This window comes from Bos mutus, chromosome 2 (genome assembly GCF_027580195.1).
Source record: "Bos mutus isolate GX-2022 chromosome 2, NWIPB_WYAK_1.1, whole genome shotgun sequence".
NCBI lineage: Eukaryota > Metazoa > Chordata > Mammalia > Artiodactyla > Bovidae > Bos > Bos mutus.
The window spans coordinates 29,494,561-29,512,308 of NC_091618.1; the positions used below are offsets into that span (position 1 = coordinate 29,494,561).

Sequence of the window (17,748 nt, forward strand, 5' to 3'; positions counted from 1 at the left end):
TGAAGGGACTAAGCACAACAGCATTTATTTAGCATTTTCAGACTCTTATTTTAAATCAGTTTGGAGCCTGGGTCCCACCCTGGACTGGGTGGGTCTGTCAGGTCACTCCTGTGATAGTGCTCAGTAACTTTTGGAATTATGATTCTTTTGTTTTTAAATCTGAAGTGCTAGGCTCTGCGTTCAAGTGTCTTATTTACAACCATTCCAAGGTAGGTGTCCCCATTTTATAGTCAAGAACACTGAGATCTGAGCTAGGAAATAGCAGGTCCCTATGGAACTCACGTTGGCTGGCTTCCAGAACTCCCTCTCCGTCTTGCTGTGCATACACACACACACACACACACACACACACACCCTTGTCCGGCAGGCCAGTGTGTCACACACACACACACAGGTCCCTCTGGAACTCACGTTGGCCAGCTTCCAGAACTCCGTCTCTGTCTTGCTGCCTTCACACACACACACACACACACACACACACACACACACCCTTGTCTGACAGGCCACTGTGCCCACTCATCCCACCCGTGGCCAGGCCCTGGTGGGAGCTCATCCCGAGGTCCTCCCCTTCTCCTGATCCTCTTCAGGAAGCCCATACAGGAAGCGTTGGTGGGAACTGTGGGCCAGAAGAGTGGCTCCCTGGGTGATGAGACAGGTCCAGACCTGAGGAAGGGGTGGCTATGAGGAGGGGAGAAGACCTACGAGGAAGCCCCGGGTGCATCCCCACTACGCCCTCCATCTGTGGTCTCCTCTCCTTGCCTCCCCCATCCCCCAGGCACCCGCCGACCCAGCAGTACCAGGTAAGTGGTGAGGCCCAGGTAGGCTGCGGCCAGCAGTGCTACAAGGCTGAAGTAGGCAGGGTGGGGGAGGCTGGGCACGTAGCTGATCACGAAGTAAAGGTTGACGGCGCAGACCAGCACCATGATGGAGGAAGTGATAACTTTGCTCACCCTTGGGAATGAGAGGGAGATTCAGGATCGGCTGCATCTCCCTCAGGGCCCACAGTCAGCCTGGAGGTAACTAGGGCTTCCCTGGGCTGTGGGGTCTGGTGTAGACCCCTGGCCATTTTCTGCCTCCTGGGCTGGCCAGGCACCACACGGGCAGGATTTGGCAAGAGTACAGGCTGAAGTGAGGGGGAGGAGCTCAAGCTCTAGAAATAGCCCCTGGCTCAGGATTCCAGTCCTGGCTCCTCCCCTTGCTAGCTGTGTGACCCTCGGCAGGTTTCTTAACCTCTCTGATCTTATCAGATATTCCTTATCTGGAATAGTGAGAATTCCTACCTCTTGGTGGTTGTGAGGATCAAGTGCGATAAGCCCAGTGCTGAGGTTGGGGAGTACTCACAGGCCATTGGCAAACTCCTGCATCAGGGCGGGCATGCTGGTGAAGGTGAGGATGGGCAGCACAGCGAAGGGAAGCTGGGGAGAGTCGGAAGGAAGGGGCTGAAGGACCCTGCCGTTAGAAAACAGTGAGGAGGGGAGGAGCAGGCCAGGGCTCCAGTCACCCTCTGCTTCACTGTGCAACCTTGGGAAAGTCCCCTAACCACTCTGAACCTGTTTCTCCACATTCATTGCTTCCACTGTGTGTGCTAGCCGCTCAGTTGTGTTTGACTCTTTGGAACCCCACAAACAATGGCCCACCAGGCTTCTCTGTCCATGGGATTTCCCAGGCAAAAATCAATTCAGTTCAGTCACTCAGTCGTGTCTGACTCTTTGTGACCCCATGGACTGCAGCACGCCAGGCTTCCCTGTCTATCACCAACTCCCGGAGCTTACTCAAACTCATGTCCATCGACTCAGTGATGCCATCCTACTCATCTCATCCTGTCATCCCATTCTCCTGCCTTCAACCTTTCCCAGCATCCGAGTCTTTTCCAGTGGATTCTTCACATCAGGTGGCCAAAGTATTGGAGCTTCAGCTTCAGCAATAATCCTTCCAATGAATATTCAGGACTGATTTCCTTTAGGATGGACTGGTTGGATCTCCTTGCAGCCCAAGGGACTCTCAAGAGTCTTCTCCAACACCACGCACTTCAAAAGCATCAATTCTTTAGCGCTGAGCTTTCTTTATAGTCCAGCTCTCACATCCATATATGACTACTGGAAAAACCATAGCTTTGACTAGACGGACCTTTGTTGGCAAAGTAACGTCTCTGCTTTTTAGTATGCTGTCTAGGTTGGTCATAGCTTTTCTTCCAAGGAGCAAGCATCTTTTAATTTCATGGCTGCGGTCACCACCTGCAGTGATTTTGGAGGAATACTGGAGTGGATTGCCATTTCCTTCTCCAGGGGATCTTCCCAGCCCAGGGATCGAAGCCAGATCTCCCACTGCAGACAGATTCCTTACCATCTGAGCCACCAAGGAAGCCCCAAGGTTGTGGGGGCTCCAAAGCAGAAGGAAGTGTTTGGGGGCTTTGGCCCCAGACTATCTGAGTGTGCATCCTAGCTCTGCTGTGCTGTGCTTAGTCACTCAGTTGTGTCTGACTCTTTGTGACCCCATAAACTGTAGTCCACCAGGCTCCTCTGTCCATGGGTATTGTCCAGGCAAGAATACTGGAGTGGGTTGCCATGCCCTCCTCCAAGGGATCTTTCCAACCCAGAGATCAAACCCATGTCTCCCACATTGCAGGCAGATTCTTTACTATCTGAGCCACCAGGGAAGCCCCCAGCTCTGCTACTGGTCACTTAATTGCGTGCATCAGTTTTTCCATCTGCAAAATGGGAGTAATGGTGGTTCCTACACCCTGGGGCAGCTATGGGTAGTACCAGAACCTTGTAGGTAAAGTGTGTTTAGAATAGTGCCTGGGAGGTGGGGGAGTCTGGGGAGGTAGGGGATTGCTGTGGTTCCTGTTTGGCCCCACAGGGCGGAGGAGGTGATAGGGCCCGCAGGCTCACCAGCAGGCTCTGCAGCACATTGAGCAGGTCGTTGAGGCCTGACAGGTCCCGCAGGTCCCTGAAGACAGCCAGGAGCACAGTGGGCAGGATGGCGCAGGAGCGAGTGAGCAGGACTCGGGCGAAGCGTGACCACCGCAGCTTCAGGAAGCCCTGGGCCATGCAGGGGGAACTCGGTGGTGGGATGCAGGACTGGGGTTCCAGGGGACGAATCCTCCATCCTCCCTCAGCCCATCTGATACCTGCAGGAACCCTCTATTTTTCCATCATTGAAATGGGGGCAGCTCTGTCTATAGTTGGTGGTGAGGGGATAGATGGAGGGAAATTGGGGGCGAGGTTTTCCCCCCTACAGCTGATTGCTGAAGCCTAAACGGTTTTGGAGAAAAGGCCCCTATTAGTCCTGGGTGAGTCTCAGGCCTCACCTCCCTAAATCTCAATTTTCTCATCTGTATAGTAGGGCTTATAAGGGTACCCGTTGGGCTGCCTTAAGGATCAAGGAGGCCCACATCCGAGTCCTAAGTGGTCTGCCTTGTGCTCAGACACCGGCCCGGCCCAGCCACACCTCCATCACAAACTGTCCCGCGTAGGTGCCGGTCATGGTGGAGCTCTGCCCAGCAGCCAGGAGACCCACGGCCCAGATGTACAGGGCTGCAGGACCAAAGAGGCAGCCCAGGATCACGCCCTGGAAGGAGGGGTGTGGTCAGGCCATGGACCCACCCCCTTCTCACGCAGGCTCCGCCCTTGAAGTGGGCGTGGGGAGGGGGAGTCCCGCTGGATGGAGCCCTTCCTCGCCCAGCCCCAGCCCTGCCGTTGGCTTGCTTACTCCTTGGTAAATGTCCACTGCCACGGTCAGGTTGTTCCTGGGAAAGATCGGCGCGTAGTCGTGGAGGCTGCTGTTGGCACAGATGTTGAACTGCGGGCACCGGGCAGTAGGAAGGAGATGTGAAGCACACACTCAATACTGGAAAATCAGACCTCCAAGCCTTGACCAAGGGTTGAAAACTGGTGGCCCACAGTCTGAATCCAGCCCGACATATTTCGCTTGGCCAACACATGTTTTTCTTTAATGTGAATTTGTTAACAACATTTACAATTGAGACGCATTAACAAGCCTGGTTTCTAGCTTCTCTTTGATGGTGAGAGCTGGCATTACTACAGAGACACAATTGGCTGGCAGTGACTCAAGCAGACCCACAGGCCCTGGGACCCACTTCCCACAGCTCTGTGACTCGGTTGGTCTCAAAGACGATGTGTGACTATAGTTTGCCATCCTGTTTAGATCTCTCTCCTTGTGCTAAGGAGCAGAGACTCACGGAGAGGTATGACCTCACAAGGTCACACAGCAAGGCACCCAACAGTGCCTATGTGCTCGGAGTCTTGACTAGTCTGTTCTGACCCCATCAACCCCCTTTAGTGCCTCTGGATAGAGATCCACCCCAAAACTGAGACAGACCCAGGTCCCAAATCCCAGAAAGCCAGGGAGGAGCTGGTTGGTTCCTTCTCTTTCAGAGTCCACTCAAATGCCATCTCGTCCTAGAGGCCTCTCCTGGCCACCTGGGCTAATGTAGAAGCCCCTCCCCCACCACACCCCCAATTATGTTTCATCACCCCCTTTATTTTCTTTACAACATTGTTCATATTTTCCTTTGAAATCAGTCAACTGATTGGTTGATTTTTTTCCAGTTTGCTCACTGCCTTCGAAGTTAATCTACAAGAGGGCAAGGTCTTTGTATCATTGGCTGTTGTATTCCCATGGTCTAAGACACTGGCTGATACATAACAAATGCTCAATAAATATTTGCTGAATGAATGATGGTTTATCTGCTAGTAATGAAGAACTATCACTAGAAATTCAGGAGAAGAAACTGCTTGCATATTCCCAACCCCATGCTCATCCTTAGGCAGGCACCCCCTCCCAGAAGTTTCTCCCCACAGCTGGCTGGGCAAATCCTGCCCATTCTTCAGGTGCAGCTGGAATGCTGAGTCCTCGAAGACTCAGCTCCTCGCCCCCCGCCATCACCTCCCCTGGATGTGTGTGCCTTGGAGCCCCTGGTGTGGTGGTTGACCCTCTACAAGCCTACAGGGGGCAGCTGTGTCTCCCCAGTGGGGTGGGAAAGGGACTCCCAGACAGAGGCCAGTGTCAAGACTCCCTCCCCTACCAGTGCCTGTAGTGCAAGACAGAGACTCAAAGGGCTTAGCTGCACTCTTTGGAATCCCCTGCAGAACTTGAGGAGCATGAATATATGGGGTGTGCCTCACCGCAGCCTGGTTGGTTTGCTTGTAGAAGGCTTGCCCAAAGACAGCCATGACAAAGAGGTTGATGAGGAAGGAGACAGATAGGGCGATGGTGGCTTCAATCAGGAAGTACATGTTGGCCTCTCGGATGTCCGCCCGCCGGGACCGGTCTACCTCTCGAGACTACGAAGGTAAAAGGACGGAAGCATCGAAGTCCCTTAGAGTTGTCCCAGAACTCTCTACCCTCACAGTCTGCTTATGTTCCCCCAAACCCCGCTCTTTCTAAAGCCCCCTTGCATGATAGTCTGGGATAGTCCTTTGTTTCTGTCTCAGGACCTTTGCACTTGCCGGTCCTTCTGCTTAGAATATCTTCTCCCCTAATCTTCCTTCCCATCCTTCATGTTTCAAAAGCCACTGCCTTAGAAAGGCCTTTGCTGGCTACCTTTTCTAGGGGAGCCCCCTCCTCAGTCATCCTCCATCATGCTGCTCTGTTTCGTTTCCTTCAGAGTATCTTTCACAATCCACTTCTTTCCTTTACTGTTGACTTGCTTATGGTCTGCCTCCCCTACTAGAAATGCATGCTCTAAGAAGTCAGAAGACTTATCTTTTCCCTCACTGATCCTCAGCTCCCAGCACACAGCAGACCCTCTCTATTATTATATATTGAATAAAGAGTGATTCACTTCCCTCCTCAATTCAGAGGCAGGAGTCGAGGGGGCGTGGCTTCAGCCTTGGGGGCGGGGCCAGCATGGCTCTAAGGGAGAGAGCATGTCTCCCTCCCCTCCAGTCTGCTCACCTTGACCAGGGAGGAATGCAGGTAGATGTTGTGGGGCATGATGATGGCGCCAATGATGCCCACGGCTTGCAGCAGCTCGGGCTGGCCACAGCCTGGGCACGAGGGCAGGAACAGGCCCTGAAGCAATGCTCCCTGAGCAGGCTGAGCCACCACGTACTGTGGGGTGAGTGAAAGTCCCTCAGTCATGTCCCATTCTTTGTGACCCCGTGGACTGTAGTCCATGGAATTCTCCAGGCCAGAATACTGGAGTGGGTAGCCTTTCCCTTCTCCAGAGGATCTTCCTGTGCTGTGGGGAGGAGCCTCCTTAGGCCCCACTCCACCCCTGAGTCTCCGTTCTTACCCTCCAGTCCACTTCCAGAGGCTGGAGTGGGGGAGAGGGACTGGTGGGGTGGGGTGCAGGAATGGAGGGGTGCGGGAATGGGGGTAGGGGAATGGGGGGGTGAGGTGGAGTGGGGGTAGGGCATAGCTAAGGTCCTCTCCCTGTCCCGTTGGGCTCTGCATGGGGCAGAGTAGGGTGGCTTTGGTGCAGGCCCCTGTTATGGGTCTGGCTTCCCACCTCATAGCCGAAGGTCAAGGCCATTATGGTAATAAGAAATCCAAAAAAGGCTTCCAGCTTCCGCAACCCTAGGGTGAGAGCAAAGGGGCTGAACAACAACAACAAAAACCACCCAAAACCAAAATTGTAACTTAAGCAATTATTAATGGCTGATATCCTGAGCACTTTGTTCCAGGCACTGTGCCCCGGACTTGACCAGTGTTACCGCAATGAATCCTCCCCACAGCCCTGTGACCTCTGTGCTAGTCTCTGCGTGTTGTAGATGAAGAAACACTAGTCTAAGTTGCTCAAGGCCGTGCAGAGCAAGGTTGCTCAGAGCCCTTCTCCCAGTTCACCAGAGTACCATTACATTCATTGCCAGCCCCCTCCTCGCCCGAGTCCCGCTGGGGATGAGAGGCACACACCCACCGTAGTTATCGAGGAAGAGGAAGAAGAAAGTGTCCACGATGGTGATGAGGACACCACCCCAGAGTGGGATTCTGAAACCAGAGTGGCCTGGGTCAGCCTAGCCCAGTTCAGGAGTCTGGATCTCCCATCCTCAGGGCTGGAGCCGTGGAATGGGGCCTCCAGGGAGCAGGCACTCAAGGGGCCCCAGACAGCTGAGGGAGAGGGGAGCCAGGGTGCTGGAGACCTAAAATGGCACCTCCATGCTGGGCAGGGGACCAGCGTGGTAGGGAGCTTGGGGCTGCAGTATTGAAGCCTGCAAGATGACCAACATCTGTCTGATTTGCAGCAAGTCGCTTTACATATCTGGGTCTGTGTTTCCCCATCTGGCAGATTGGTCAATAACTGAGTCAGAGATGACTGCAGGATGAAGTGGCCAGGGGGAAATAGAAGGCCTGGGGAGGAAGCGGCAGTTGTTCCCAGCCCTGGGCTGAAGAACTAGGGCCCCTCTGGAGTACCGTCCGGCGGAGAGCAGACTGAATGCAATAGCTGTGCCAATGACTTCCTGCATGTCTGAGCCCACGATGGCTAGCTCGATGGTCAGCCAGAGGAGAATGCGGGGCACCTAGGGGGAGGACGTAGTCCCGTCAGCAAGGCTGTCTCTTGTCTCAGTCCTGCACTCACCTGTCTGCAGCTGGCACTATATGCCTGGAAGCCTGTAAACTACATTTGCAAGTTGGCTTTGCCAGTTGGCTTCATGGTGCCATGGTGGTTTCACGTGTAAAATTAGTTACAGAAGCTTCAATTAAATAGAGTCGGGAGATAAGAAGGGGAAGCTTCCACACCCTTCAAAGATAGCAGAACCCAAGAGACAGAAGACTCTTCTTTCCTGGAAAGGACTTAGGCACTGAAAAGTCATGGACTCTTTGTTTGCTATCAGCCTCCCTCCTACCTTCCCTTTTCCCTCCATAAAAGCGTTCTCCTTCCCTTGCTGTGTAGAGACCTTGCAGGTGGCTCCCCATGGCTACAGACCCTGAATTATCATTCTCTGCTGATACTGAATAAACCCATCTTTGCTGGACACATATCTAACCTAAAATATCTGATTTAGGTCAACAGTAAGAAATATTTAAGGAAAATTAAAAAACAGGTAGAGATCTTTTCCCTCTGCTTCTGGAGCTGGCCCCAGCAAGGGCACCGCGTAGTCTGGGCTCCAATCAGCAGTGGTGGCAGTGTTTCTAGAAGCTCGACAGCAAATGATGGTCCTCGGGTTTCTGTCCAGCAGCTTCCTGATCTCTGGGTAACACCTCCTTCTCTTGCTCCTTCAGCTCTGTCAACACCTTTGGGACTACATCCTGTATTAGATGCCTTTGACTGATCCAGTGGTATAATTTCTGTTTGCTTGCCTGGACGCTGACAACAGCCAAGTCCCCAGTGTCCACCCCAGCCAATGGTTATTCCACACCAATTTTGCCACCCCCCCACCCACACCGTTTTTCCGCTTAGGCAAGTCACTTCCCCAGGTTTCAATGTCCTCTTCGGTAAAAAGAGCAAGATACCTCTAGTGTCCCTCTCATTCTGCATTCTATTCGTTTGAGCCTCAGCCTTATCTATCACGTGGACTTGCAATGCTCCACTTGAGATGATATTTTTATTTGATCATCGAAGCTTTCAATGGCTGTTTGGGATTTCGAAGCTACAGATGCTTCCTGTCCAGGGGCACCAAGCTCACCTTAGGGTAGTAGAGATGGCAGACCTCGCCCAAGTCCTTGCCTGTCACCACGCCCAGCCGGGCAGCCAGTCGCTGGCAAAGCAAGCCCAACACTGTGGCCCACAGCAGCACCCAGAGCAGCTGCGAGAATTTAGGGAGAGGCCGTCAGCCAGAGGGGCTAGTTTCTGATAACCCCTGAATTGCTGGGACCTTCTAACCTAGGACACTCACTGGGGAGAGGATGGGGGAGACAAAGCTGGAAGACAATGCCCCCTACACCCCACATTCTGGCCCGACTGCCCTGGAGACCCTTTTCTGGCCCATTTGAACTTAACACCTGTTCCCAGCAACACTGGCCAGGCAGGCCACTCTGGGGAGTTGTGGCAAAGCTGGGGGTCTCCACCCACTTAGCCTGGTCACCACCCTCCCCATGGTGCCCCGACTCCATCACTTTGAATCCAGCCACAGCCCCAGCCTGAAGATCTGACTCAATGTTTCCTGGGTCCAGGAATGCGATGCTCATGAGGAATCCAGGCCCCGTGAAGGCCCACAGCTTCCGCAGGCTGAATGCACCCTGTGGAGGGGAGTGGAATGAGGGGTCTTGGGTGGGCCCAGCTGGCCTTGGCCAGCCCCCAGTTGACACCTTCCCAGGCTCAGGGGCCCAGGCTGGCCAGCCCTGCCTTCGATTCCCCATTCCTGGAGCTATCACCTGGAGGGTTAGTGGAGCACATGGGGTGGGAAGGATTTAGGGTTTGCTGAGTCACGGCAGATCGGCTGTCTGGATGGGTCAGTTCTGCAGTCTGCACCTGATTGGCCCGCCTCATGCAGGCCCTGACTCAGCAGATCCTCAGAGCCCAGAGGGGAGTTTTCCTGGGTCAGACCTCCCTGGTCCAACTCCTCCCTCTGCAGCACCTTCTCAGACCACAGGGCCTCCTCTCTGGAGTCCACCAAGCCTAGGGTCTCCCCACCCCATTCCGGGGAGCCTGAGTCTCTCTGAAGACTCTGGAAATGCAGGATGATGTATCCTAGGCTTCCCTGGTTGCTCAGACTGGAAAGAATGTCTGCAGTGCAGGAGACCTGGGTTTGATGCCTGGGTCAGGAAGATCCCCTGGAGAAGGGAATGGCTATCCATTCCAGTATTCTTGCCCGAAGAATCCCATGGACAGAGGAGCCTGGTGGGCTACAGTCCATGGGGTCACTGAGAGTCCGACATGACTGAGCAACTAACACACACACTGTCCCAGAAGCCGGCCCACCGGCTTCACCTCTCCCCATGCCCTTGTCTGCTTCCTTTCCTTAAATATTACAACAAATCCCTGAGGCTGCAATGCAAACTCATCCCAGGTCCTTTCCCCTTCCTAGGAGAGCTGAGATTCATTTAAAAAGCCACTTGGTAATTTTTAGACAAATATTAAGGCCCCAGCTAAGCACTTGAGGACAGAAGCAGGAGGGCGCCAGTTCCCATTGTCTGTCACAGCTGTTCAGAGCCCAGAGGGACTGGCCCTGATCTTCAGGAGACCTCCCTCCCTCCCCAGGCTGGTGAGATCCCGCATGATCCGGTGCATCCTGAAAGACCTCAGGAAGTCTCCAGTGTTCTCACCGATTCTGTATCCGGAATGGGGATCTTCTCACTTAGGTAGGTCCCTCCGGGAGGCGCTTGCTGTGGCTCTGGACTGGGTGGGCTGGAGATGGAGCCATATCTGGTCCCTCCCTGCTTTGGGGGGCCCGTGTCACCTGTGAAGGGCCCCACAAGCCTTGGTGAGTGACCTGCCTCTTTCTGCTGGCCCAGGGTTAAAGCTATCTGTCCTCTTCCCCACCTGCTCCTGGCAGACAGGAGAAATGAAGGCCCCACCAAATAAGAGCCTTTCATTCCCATCTTGGGTCCATCACCTCCACCCATGGACCAGACACTCCAGTAGACGTGTGAGAAGTGGAGCCTTCAGGGTTCCCTCCTTCCATGGGAGGGCAGAGATTCCCAGATCTACTTCTCTCTCCACGCAGGATGTGGAGAGGGATGTGGGTTCCGAGCAGGCGATACTGACACCACCTCGTGCCGTATCCCTGCCGCCTGCAGGAGCCAAGGAAGCTGCAAGGGCTCCAGGTTCACAGAGACAAGGCTCTGCCCTTGGAGGTGTGAAGAGCCCAGCCCCAGGCTGGTGTCTGGATTGTGGTTGAGATCCAGACCCCCACACTGCAGCAGGGACTTCCCTTGCCCGCCCTGACTCTCCCCATCACACCCCCACTCAGGCTCTGTCCCTGGAGGGGGCTGCTCACCTGACATGAGGACCGCAGGCTCGGGCACTCTCTGTGCGAGTGGCTGGCGTGCCGGGCAGCCCCTCACGGGCATGGCAAGCCCATGCTTCCTCTCTAGGCAGTGGCGATTGTGCGGGTCCACGCCCTCTTACCCATCCTCAGCTGTCCTCACACGCAGGCACGTTGTGAAACACTTTCCAAAGGCAGAAGTGGCCAGTTCTGGAGGAAGGGTCTGGGTGGCCACAGCAAGGACATTTGTTCCCCTCCTGGCCTGAGCCCCACAACACCTCTGGCTCCCTTCCAGGCACTCCGAGTTCTGCACCTCTCCCAAGTTAGCTCTGATTTTGGACAACTTCCTGCCACTTGGGCATGCATGTCTAGATCACGTGACTGCCCGCTAGCCCACCCTCACCCTGTACAAGCAGTCAGGTCCTTCTCCTTTTTAATCTTGGGTCCCATGGCCACGGGGAGGAAGGGAGTTCTGATGGCTGTCTAGGTCTCAGTGTCCCATTGAGTGCCTTAGAGGGAAAGATCTTCCGGCCACTGCCACGGGGACATACACTGAAGATTCAGGCCAAAGAGATCCCCAGAAGAAAGAGGCACTGGAATTCTGGTCTTGGTTCTGCCACCGATCCACTTGACATTGTCACCAGATCACGTCTTGTCTCTGACCTTGTTCCTTCTGTTAAGAAGGGTTCAGTCTAGCTAAAAGGTCAAAAGGTGCCCAAGGAGGCCAGGCAGGTAAGATAAACTATGAGACAGGTTGGGAATGAGAAGAACAGTGCTGGCTCAGTGCTCAATGACAAACGATGCTCAGCCTCAGTATCAGGGGGAAGTAATAGGGAGTGGTGGTGGTTTAGTCACTAAGTCGTGTCTAACACTTGCGACCTCATGGAGGTAGCCCGCCAGGCTCCTCTGTCCATGGGATTTTCCAGGCAAGAATACTGGAGTGGGTTGCCATTTCCTTCTCCAGGGGATCTTCCCAACCCAGAAGTCGAACCCAGGTCTCCTGCATTGCAGGCAGATTCTTTACCGATGGAGCTATGAGGGAGGGAGGGAGGGAATGATGGAGACAAAGGTCATAAACTCTGTCTGAAGAGGGCAGTGCTCACAGAGTTCCAGCCAGTTGTCATGTGAGGATGTGGGTCCACTGTCATTAAGTCGTCTGTTTTGTCAAGGATGCTGGAAAATTTATGCAACATATGCTGTTTGAATACTGGGCTCAAATGTTTTGCAAATATTGGGTGACCTAAGCAAAGCGTTTCTATGGGCCAGATTCCACTTTAGGATGATCAATCTGTTAGCTCTAGACCCTTCCAGCTCCCAATCTCTTCTCCTTGCCAGCTGCCAACTCCTTTATCCCCCCACTTACCTCCCTCGGAGTCTTCTCCCTGCCATGCCCACTCATGTCCTCTATCCTGTATCCTTTCTTTTCTGCCAAGATTTAAAACTCGAATTGTCATGGTGTTTCCCACTCCAAAGTCTGGACCTCCAGACACAGAGAAAATCAGGGCTTGTTCCCAAGCCCAGGCTTGATCTGGGATGTGATGTTTCCTCAGGTTGAGTCAAAAACTTGAGCCAAAGCTTGGAACCCCAGGATGGGGGGAGGCAGCCAATTTCCTGGCTCCTCGTTGAAAAGAGAGGCTGGAGGGATGGGAGAGGCAGGGGTAGAGGGGTGAATGGTTGAGTCACGAATGACAGAGCAGCACTGTGGTTTGTCGATGTGCAATCCCGTTGCTCAAGTCACCAGCCTTGACTTCTAGGGTTTACACAGGTTTGCAATCACTACTTTGGACTCACGTGGGGTGGCTGGGGGATAGGGCTGGGGTAGGAGGCTGTGATGGTTTAATTTTTGTGTGTCAGTTTGAGCCATGGGGAGCCCAGTAATTTGGTCAGACATTCTAGGTGTGTCTGTAAGGGTGTTTTTGGAGGACATTAATATTTGAATTTCGAGCCTAGTAGGCTATAGTCCATGGGGTCACTAAGAGTCGGACGTGACTGAGCAACTTCACTTTCACTTTTCACTTTCATGCATTGGAGAAGGAAATGGCAACCCACTCAGGTGTTCTTGCCTGGAGAATCCCAGGGACGGAGAAGCCTGGTGGGCTGCCGTCTGTGGGGTTGCACAGAGTTGGACACGACTGAAGCGACTTAGCAGCAGCAGTAGACTAAGTAAATCAGATTTCTCTCCCTAATGTGGGTATCATCCAATGAATTTGACAAGAACAAAAGGCTGAGTAAGGGAGAATTCTCTCTCTCGATGAGTGCCTTTGAACTGAACACTAGTCTTCTTCGGTCTTCAGACTTAGTTTGGACTAGAACTTATATATCATCAGCCCTCCTGTTTCTCAGACCTTCAGACTCAGATTGGAATTGTATATGCCCTTGACTCCAGGGTTTTCAGCTTGCAGATCTTGGGACTTCTTAGCCTCTATACTCTCATGGGCCAGTTCCTTATTATCTATCTATCTGCCTATCTATTTATATTTTCTGTTGGTTTTGTTTCTCTGGAGACCCTAAGACAGAGGTCGTCCTCTTTGCATTTTTTGAGGCCTGCCCTATAGTTAGGAACTTGGTGAGTGTAACTTAATGACTGATTAAATCACTGATTAAATCCAGCACAAACTCTGCCTTACACAAGAGGCAGTATGTGTAATGGTTAAGAGCAGGGCTTTCTGGCCAGTGTCTCCATGAGCCAGAGCTCTGGAAATCTGCATAGTGGTCCCCTCATATCTGGAGTTGTTGCTGAATACTAAGCCCTATATGCGTAGAGTGAAATTGCATGAAGCCCAATTCGATCAAAATGGATCACAGACTTAAATGTAAATTTAAAACTATAAAATTTTTAGAAAAAAAGTAAGGAAGGGAATTCCCTGGCAGTCCAGTGGATAGGATTCTGCATTTTCACTGCTGTGACTCGGGTTCCATCCCTGGTGGAGGGATAAGATCTGTAAGCCGCAGAGCATGGCCCAAAACAAAAAAGAAAAAAAAAAGTAGGAGAAAACCTTCAGGATCTAGGACTAGACGAAGACTTGTTAGACTTGACACCAAAAGCGTGACTGATAAAGGGGAAAAGGATGAATTGGACCTTATCAAAATGAAAACTTTTCCTCTGTGAAGAACCATGTTAAAAGAAAAGCTAAAAATTCACAGAAAATATTTACAAACCACATATCTGACAAAACACCAGTATCTAGAAATAAGGAACTCTCTTAAAACTCGAGAGTGAAAACACAAACAGCCCAATTAGAAATGGGCAGGGAGTTCCCCGGTGGTCCAGTGGTTGGACTTCAGTGCTTTCACTGTTGTGACCAGGGATTCAATTCCTGGTTGGGGAACTGAGATCCCACAAGTCTCGTGGTGTGGCGAAAAAAAAAAAAATGAAAAAGAAATGGGCAGAAGTCATGAACACACACCTCACCAAACAGGACATACAGATGGCAAACAAATATATGAAAAGATGTTTGGTGTTGTTAGCCATTCATTTCAGTTCACTTCAGTTCAGTCGCTCAGTCGTGTCCGACTCTTTGCGACCCCATGAATCGCAGCACACCAGGCCTCCCTGTCCATCACCAACTCCCGGAGTTGTCTCAAACTCATGTCCATTGAGTCAGTGACGCCATCCAACCATCTCATCCTCTGTCGTCCCTTTCTCCTCCTGCCCCCAATCCCTCCCAGCATCAGAGTCTTTTCCAATGAGTCAACTCTTTGCATGAGGTGGCCAAAGTAGCCATTAGGAAAATACAAATGAAATCATAATGAGATATGACTATATCCCAATCAGAGTGGATAAAATAAAAAGTAGTCACAATATCAAATATTGATGAGGATGTGGAGAAACTAGGTCAATCACTCATGTATTGCTTGTGGGAATATAAAATGGTATAACCACTCTGGAGATACTTTGGAAATTTCTTTAAAAATTAAAGATGTGGTCTTCCCTGGTGACTCAGTGGTAAAGAATCCGCCTGCCAATATAGGAGACATGAGTTCGATCCCTAATCTTAGAGGATCCCCGTGTGGTGGAGCAGCTAAGCCAGAGCTCCACAACAATTGAGCCTGTGCTCTGGAGCCTGGCAGCCTGCATACTGCACCTTCTGAAGCCCGTGCTCAGGGACAGAGAAGCCACTGCAATGAGAAGCCCCCACTTGCCACAGCTGGAGAGGGCCCAGGCACAACAATGAAGACCCAGCACAGCCAAAAATAAATAAAATTATAACTCCCCAAAAAAATAAAAATGCAACTACTATATGATTTAGCAACTGCAGTCCTGGGCATTTTTTTTTTTAAACTGGAGAAATGATCATTTATATTCACTCAGAAATCTGTACACAAATTTTTATAGCAGCTTTAATTATAAGAGCTCAAACTAGAAACAATCCATACCATTCTTCAACAGGTGAATCGTTAACCAAAGTACAGTACATCCATACCATAGACTGTACTGTGATATTCATAATATACTATGGTATACATGTATCCCAGAGAGGTTAAAACTTATGTTCATACTAAAACCTGTATATGAATGTTGATAACAGCTTTATCTCTAATAGCCCCAAACTAAAATTAGCCTAGCTGTCATTCAACAGGAGAATGGTTAAACTAAGTGCGATACAAACCATTGATTCCTATTTAGCTGTGAAATGAACGAACTACTGATACACAGTAACTTGGAAGAATCTCCAAGAAATCATGCTAAATGAAAAAAATCAATTTGTAAAGTTTTCATGTTTTACTCTTTCATTATGTAACATCTGTACATAAGTAAGAGTAAAAATAGGGACATCTGAAAAAGAGCTGTGGGTTGTGTCAAGGTCAATATCCTGGTTGATTCAAAGCAGAGATTCAAACAGATACTTGTACAGTTGTGTTCAGAGCAACGTTTTTCACAGTAGCCAAAAGGAGGAAATCATTCAAATACCTATCAAGAGGAATAAAGTGCTATATCTATCCAATGGAATATTATTCAGCCTTAAAGAGAAATGAAATTCTGATATATGCTACCATGTGGATGAACCTTGAAAACAGTATGCTAAGTGAAATAAGCCAGTCACAAAAGGACAAATATTGTATGATTCCACTTACACAAGGCAAATTTACAGAGGCAGAAAATAGGACAATGATTACTACAGGCTGTGGGATGGGAAAAAAAGGGAGTTATTATTTAATGGGTACAAAGATTTCGTCTGGGATGACAAAAATGTTCCAGAAACAGATGGTGGTGATGGTTGTACAACAATGTGAATGTACTTAATGCCAGTGAATTGTACACCTAAAAATGGTTAAAAGGGTACAGCATATTTTGGGCTTCCCTGGTGGCTCACACAGTAAAGAATTTGTCTGCAGTGCAGGAGACCCAGGTTCGATGCCTGGGTCAGGAAGATCCCCTGGAGAAGGGAATAGCAACCCTCTCCAGTATTCTGGCCTGAAGAACTCCATGGACAGAGGAGCCTGGCAAGCTACAGTCCATGGGGGTCACAAAGAGTCAGATACGACTGAGTGACTATCACTTTCACTTTATTGAATTCTCCAGGCCAGAATACTGGAATGGGTACCTTTCCCTTCTCCAGGGGATCTTCCCAACCCAGGAATTGAACCCAGGTCTCCCACAATGCTGGCGAATTCTTTACCAGCCGAATCACAGGGAAGCCCCTTTATGTATATATTACCACCAAAAAAAAAAAAATGTGGAAAAAATCCTGGTTGTGATATTGTCCTTTAGTTTTTTAATTAGTTATTTTTGGTTGCGCTGGGTTTTTGTTGCTGCATGCAGGCTTTCTCTAGGTGCAGTGACTGGTGGCTACCCTTCCTTGTGGTGCTTGGGCTTCTCTTGTTGCGGAGCACGGTTCTCTAGAGCTCAGGCTCAGTAATTGTGGCATGTGGGCTTAGTTGCTGCATGTGAGGTCTTCCCGGATCAGGGATTGAACCCGTGTCCCCTGCATTGACAGGTAGATTCTTAACCACTGGACCACCAGGGACGTTCCATATTGTATTATAGTTTTCCATATGTTCAGAGATATATATAGCTTAGGAGTATGGAGTAAGAAATGGGAATCGTAGAAGTTCTGGGGACAAATGATACAATCTAAAAACAAACTGGTGTTGGAATAGGAGAGAAGGCAGGGAAGTGGCAGACCCCTTCCCAAGTCACCTGATGCTCTACAGAGGAAGGATGTCTGTGGGCTGGACGTTACTGCCCTCCCTTCCCCCCGACCACAGCAAAGCATCAGGCACTTGAGGGAGCCCTCAAAGTCTGCAGGAACATTCTGGGTGCACTGGGCTGGGTCAACCTTGGTTTCAGTTCTCCATGGATGGGAACTCGCAGTGCTTAGGAGGCTCTTCAAGACCCAGCTGTCCCTACCTCACCATGACTGAGCACTTTCACACCAGCTTCTCCCTCCTGCCCCACCCCCATTGTGGATCAGCCTTGCTGGCCTTCCGACACCAACTTGCCATGCTCAGAGCCTTTGCACTTGCCATTCCTCTGGCTTGCTATTCCCACAGCTCTTCACGGGTCTGACTCCTGATCATTCAGATCCCAACTCAGCTGAGACATCAGAGAAACCCTCCCTTAAGCCTCCACCCATGAATCCCTTTCTGTCCATGACTCAGCCATAATTGTTTTCATAAAAATATCTGAAATTTTACATAATAAATGATCTTTTGTGTTTGCTGTCTGTCTCCTCATGCTATCTGCAAGTGCCATGAGGACAGAAGCTTGGTCTTGTCCCTGCTAATCTCCGAGTGTTCAGAACAATCCTGGCGCATGGAAGGAACCCGATATTTGTTGAGCTGATTGCCTGACTGAACGAAAAGACCTCATCCTCTATAGCTGTTGCTATCCAGGCTGATAGCTGCTAGCCACGTGTGGCTATTTAAATGGAAATTAATTAAAATTAAAGTAGAACTTCAGTTCCTCAGTCAT

The 17,748-nt window shown here is 50.8% G+C and overlaps 1 protein-coding gene across 1 annotated transcript; it reads right to left on the minus strand.

Moving 5' to 3' along the window:
• Nucleotides 1-11,150, minus strand: SLC11A1 (solute carrier family 11 member 1). The gene is made up of 15 exons (XM_005889649.3): nt 10,845-11,150; nt 10,171-10,304; nt 9,022-9,144; nt 8,592-8,711; nt 7,378-7,484; nt 6,884-6,954; nt 6,476-6,543; nt 5,920-6,075; nt 5,148-5,306; nt 3,712-3,801; nt 3,451-3,570; nt 2,892-3,041; nt 1,342-1,415; nt 798-951; nt 1-663 (listed from the first exon to the last, which is right to left on the minus strand). Exons 1-15 carry the CDS (start codon nt 10,915-10,917, stop codon nt 550-552), a joined length of 1,713 nt encoding a protein of 570 aa, XP_005889711.1. The 5' UTR covers nt 10,918-11,150; the 3' UTR covers nt 1-549.
• Between the last annotated feature and the right edge of the window lie 6,598 nt (nt 11,151-17,748).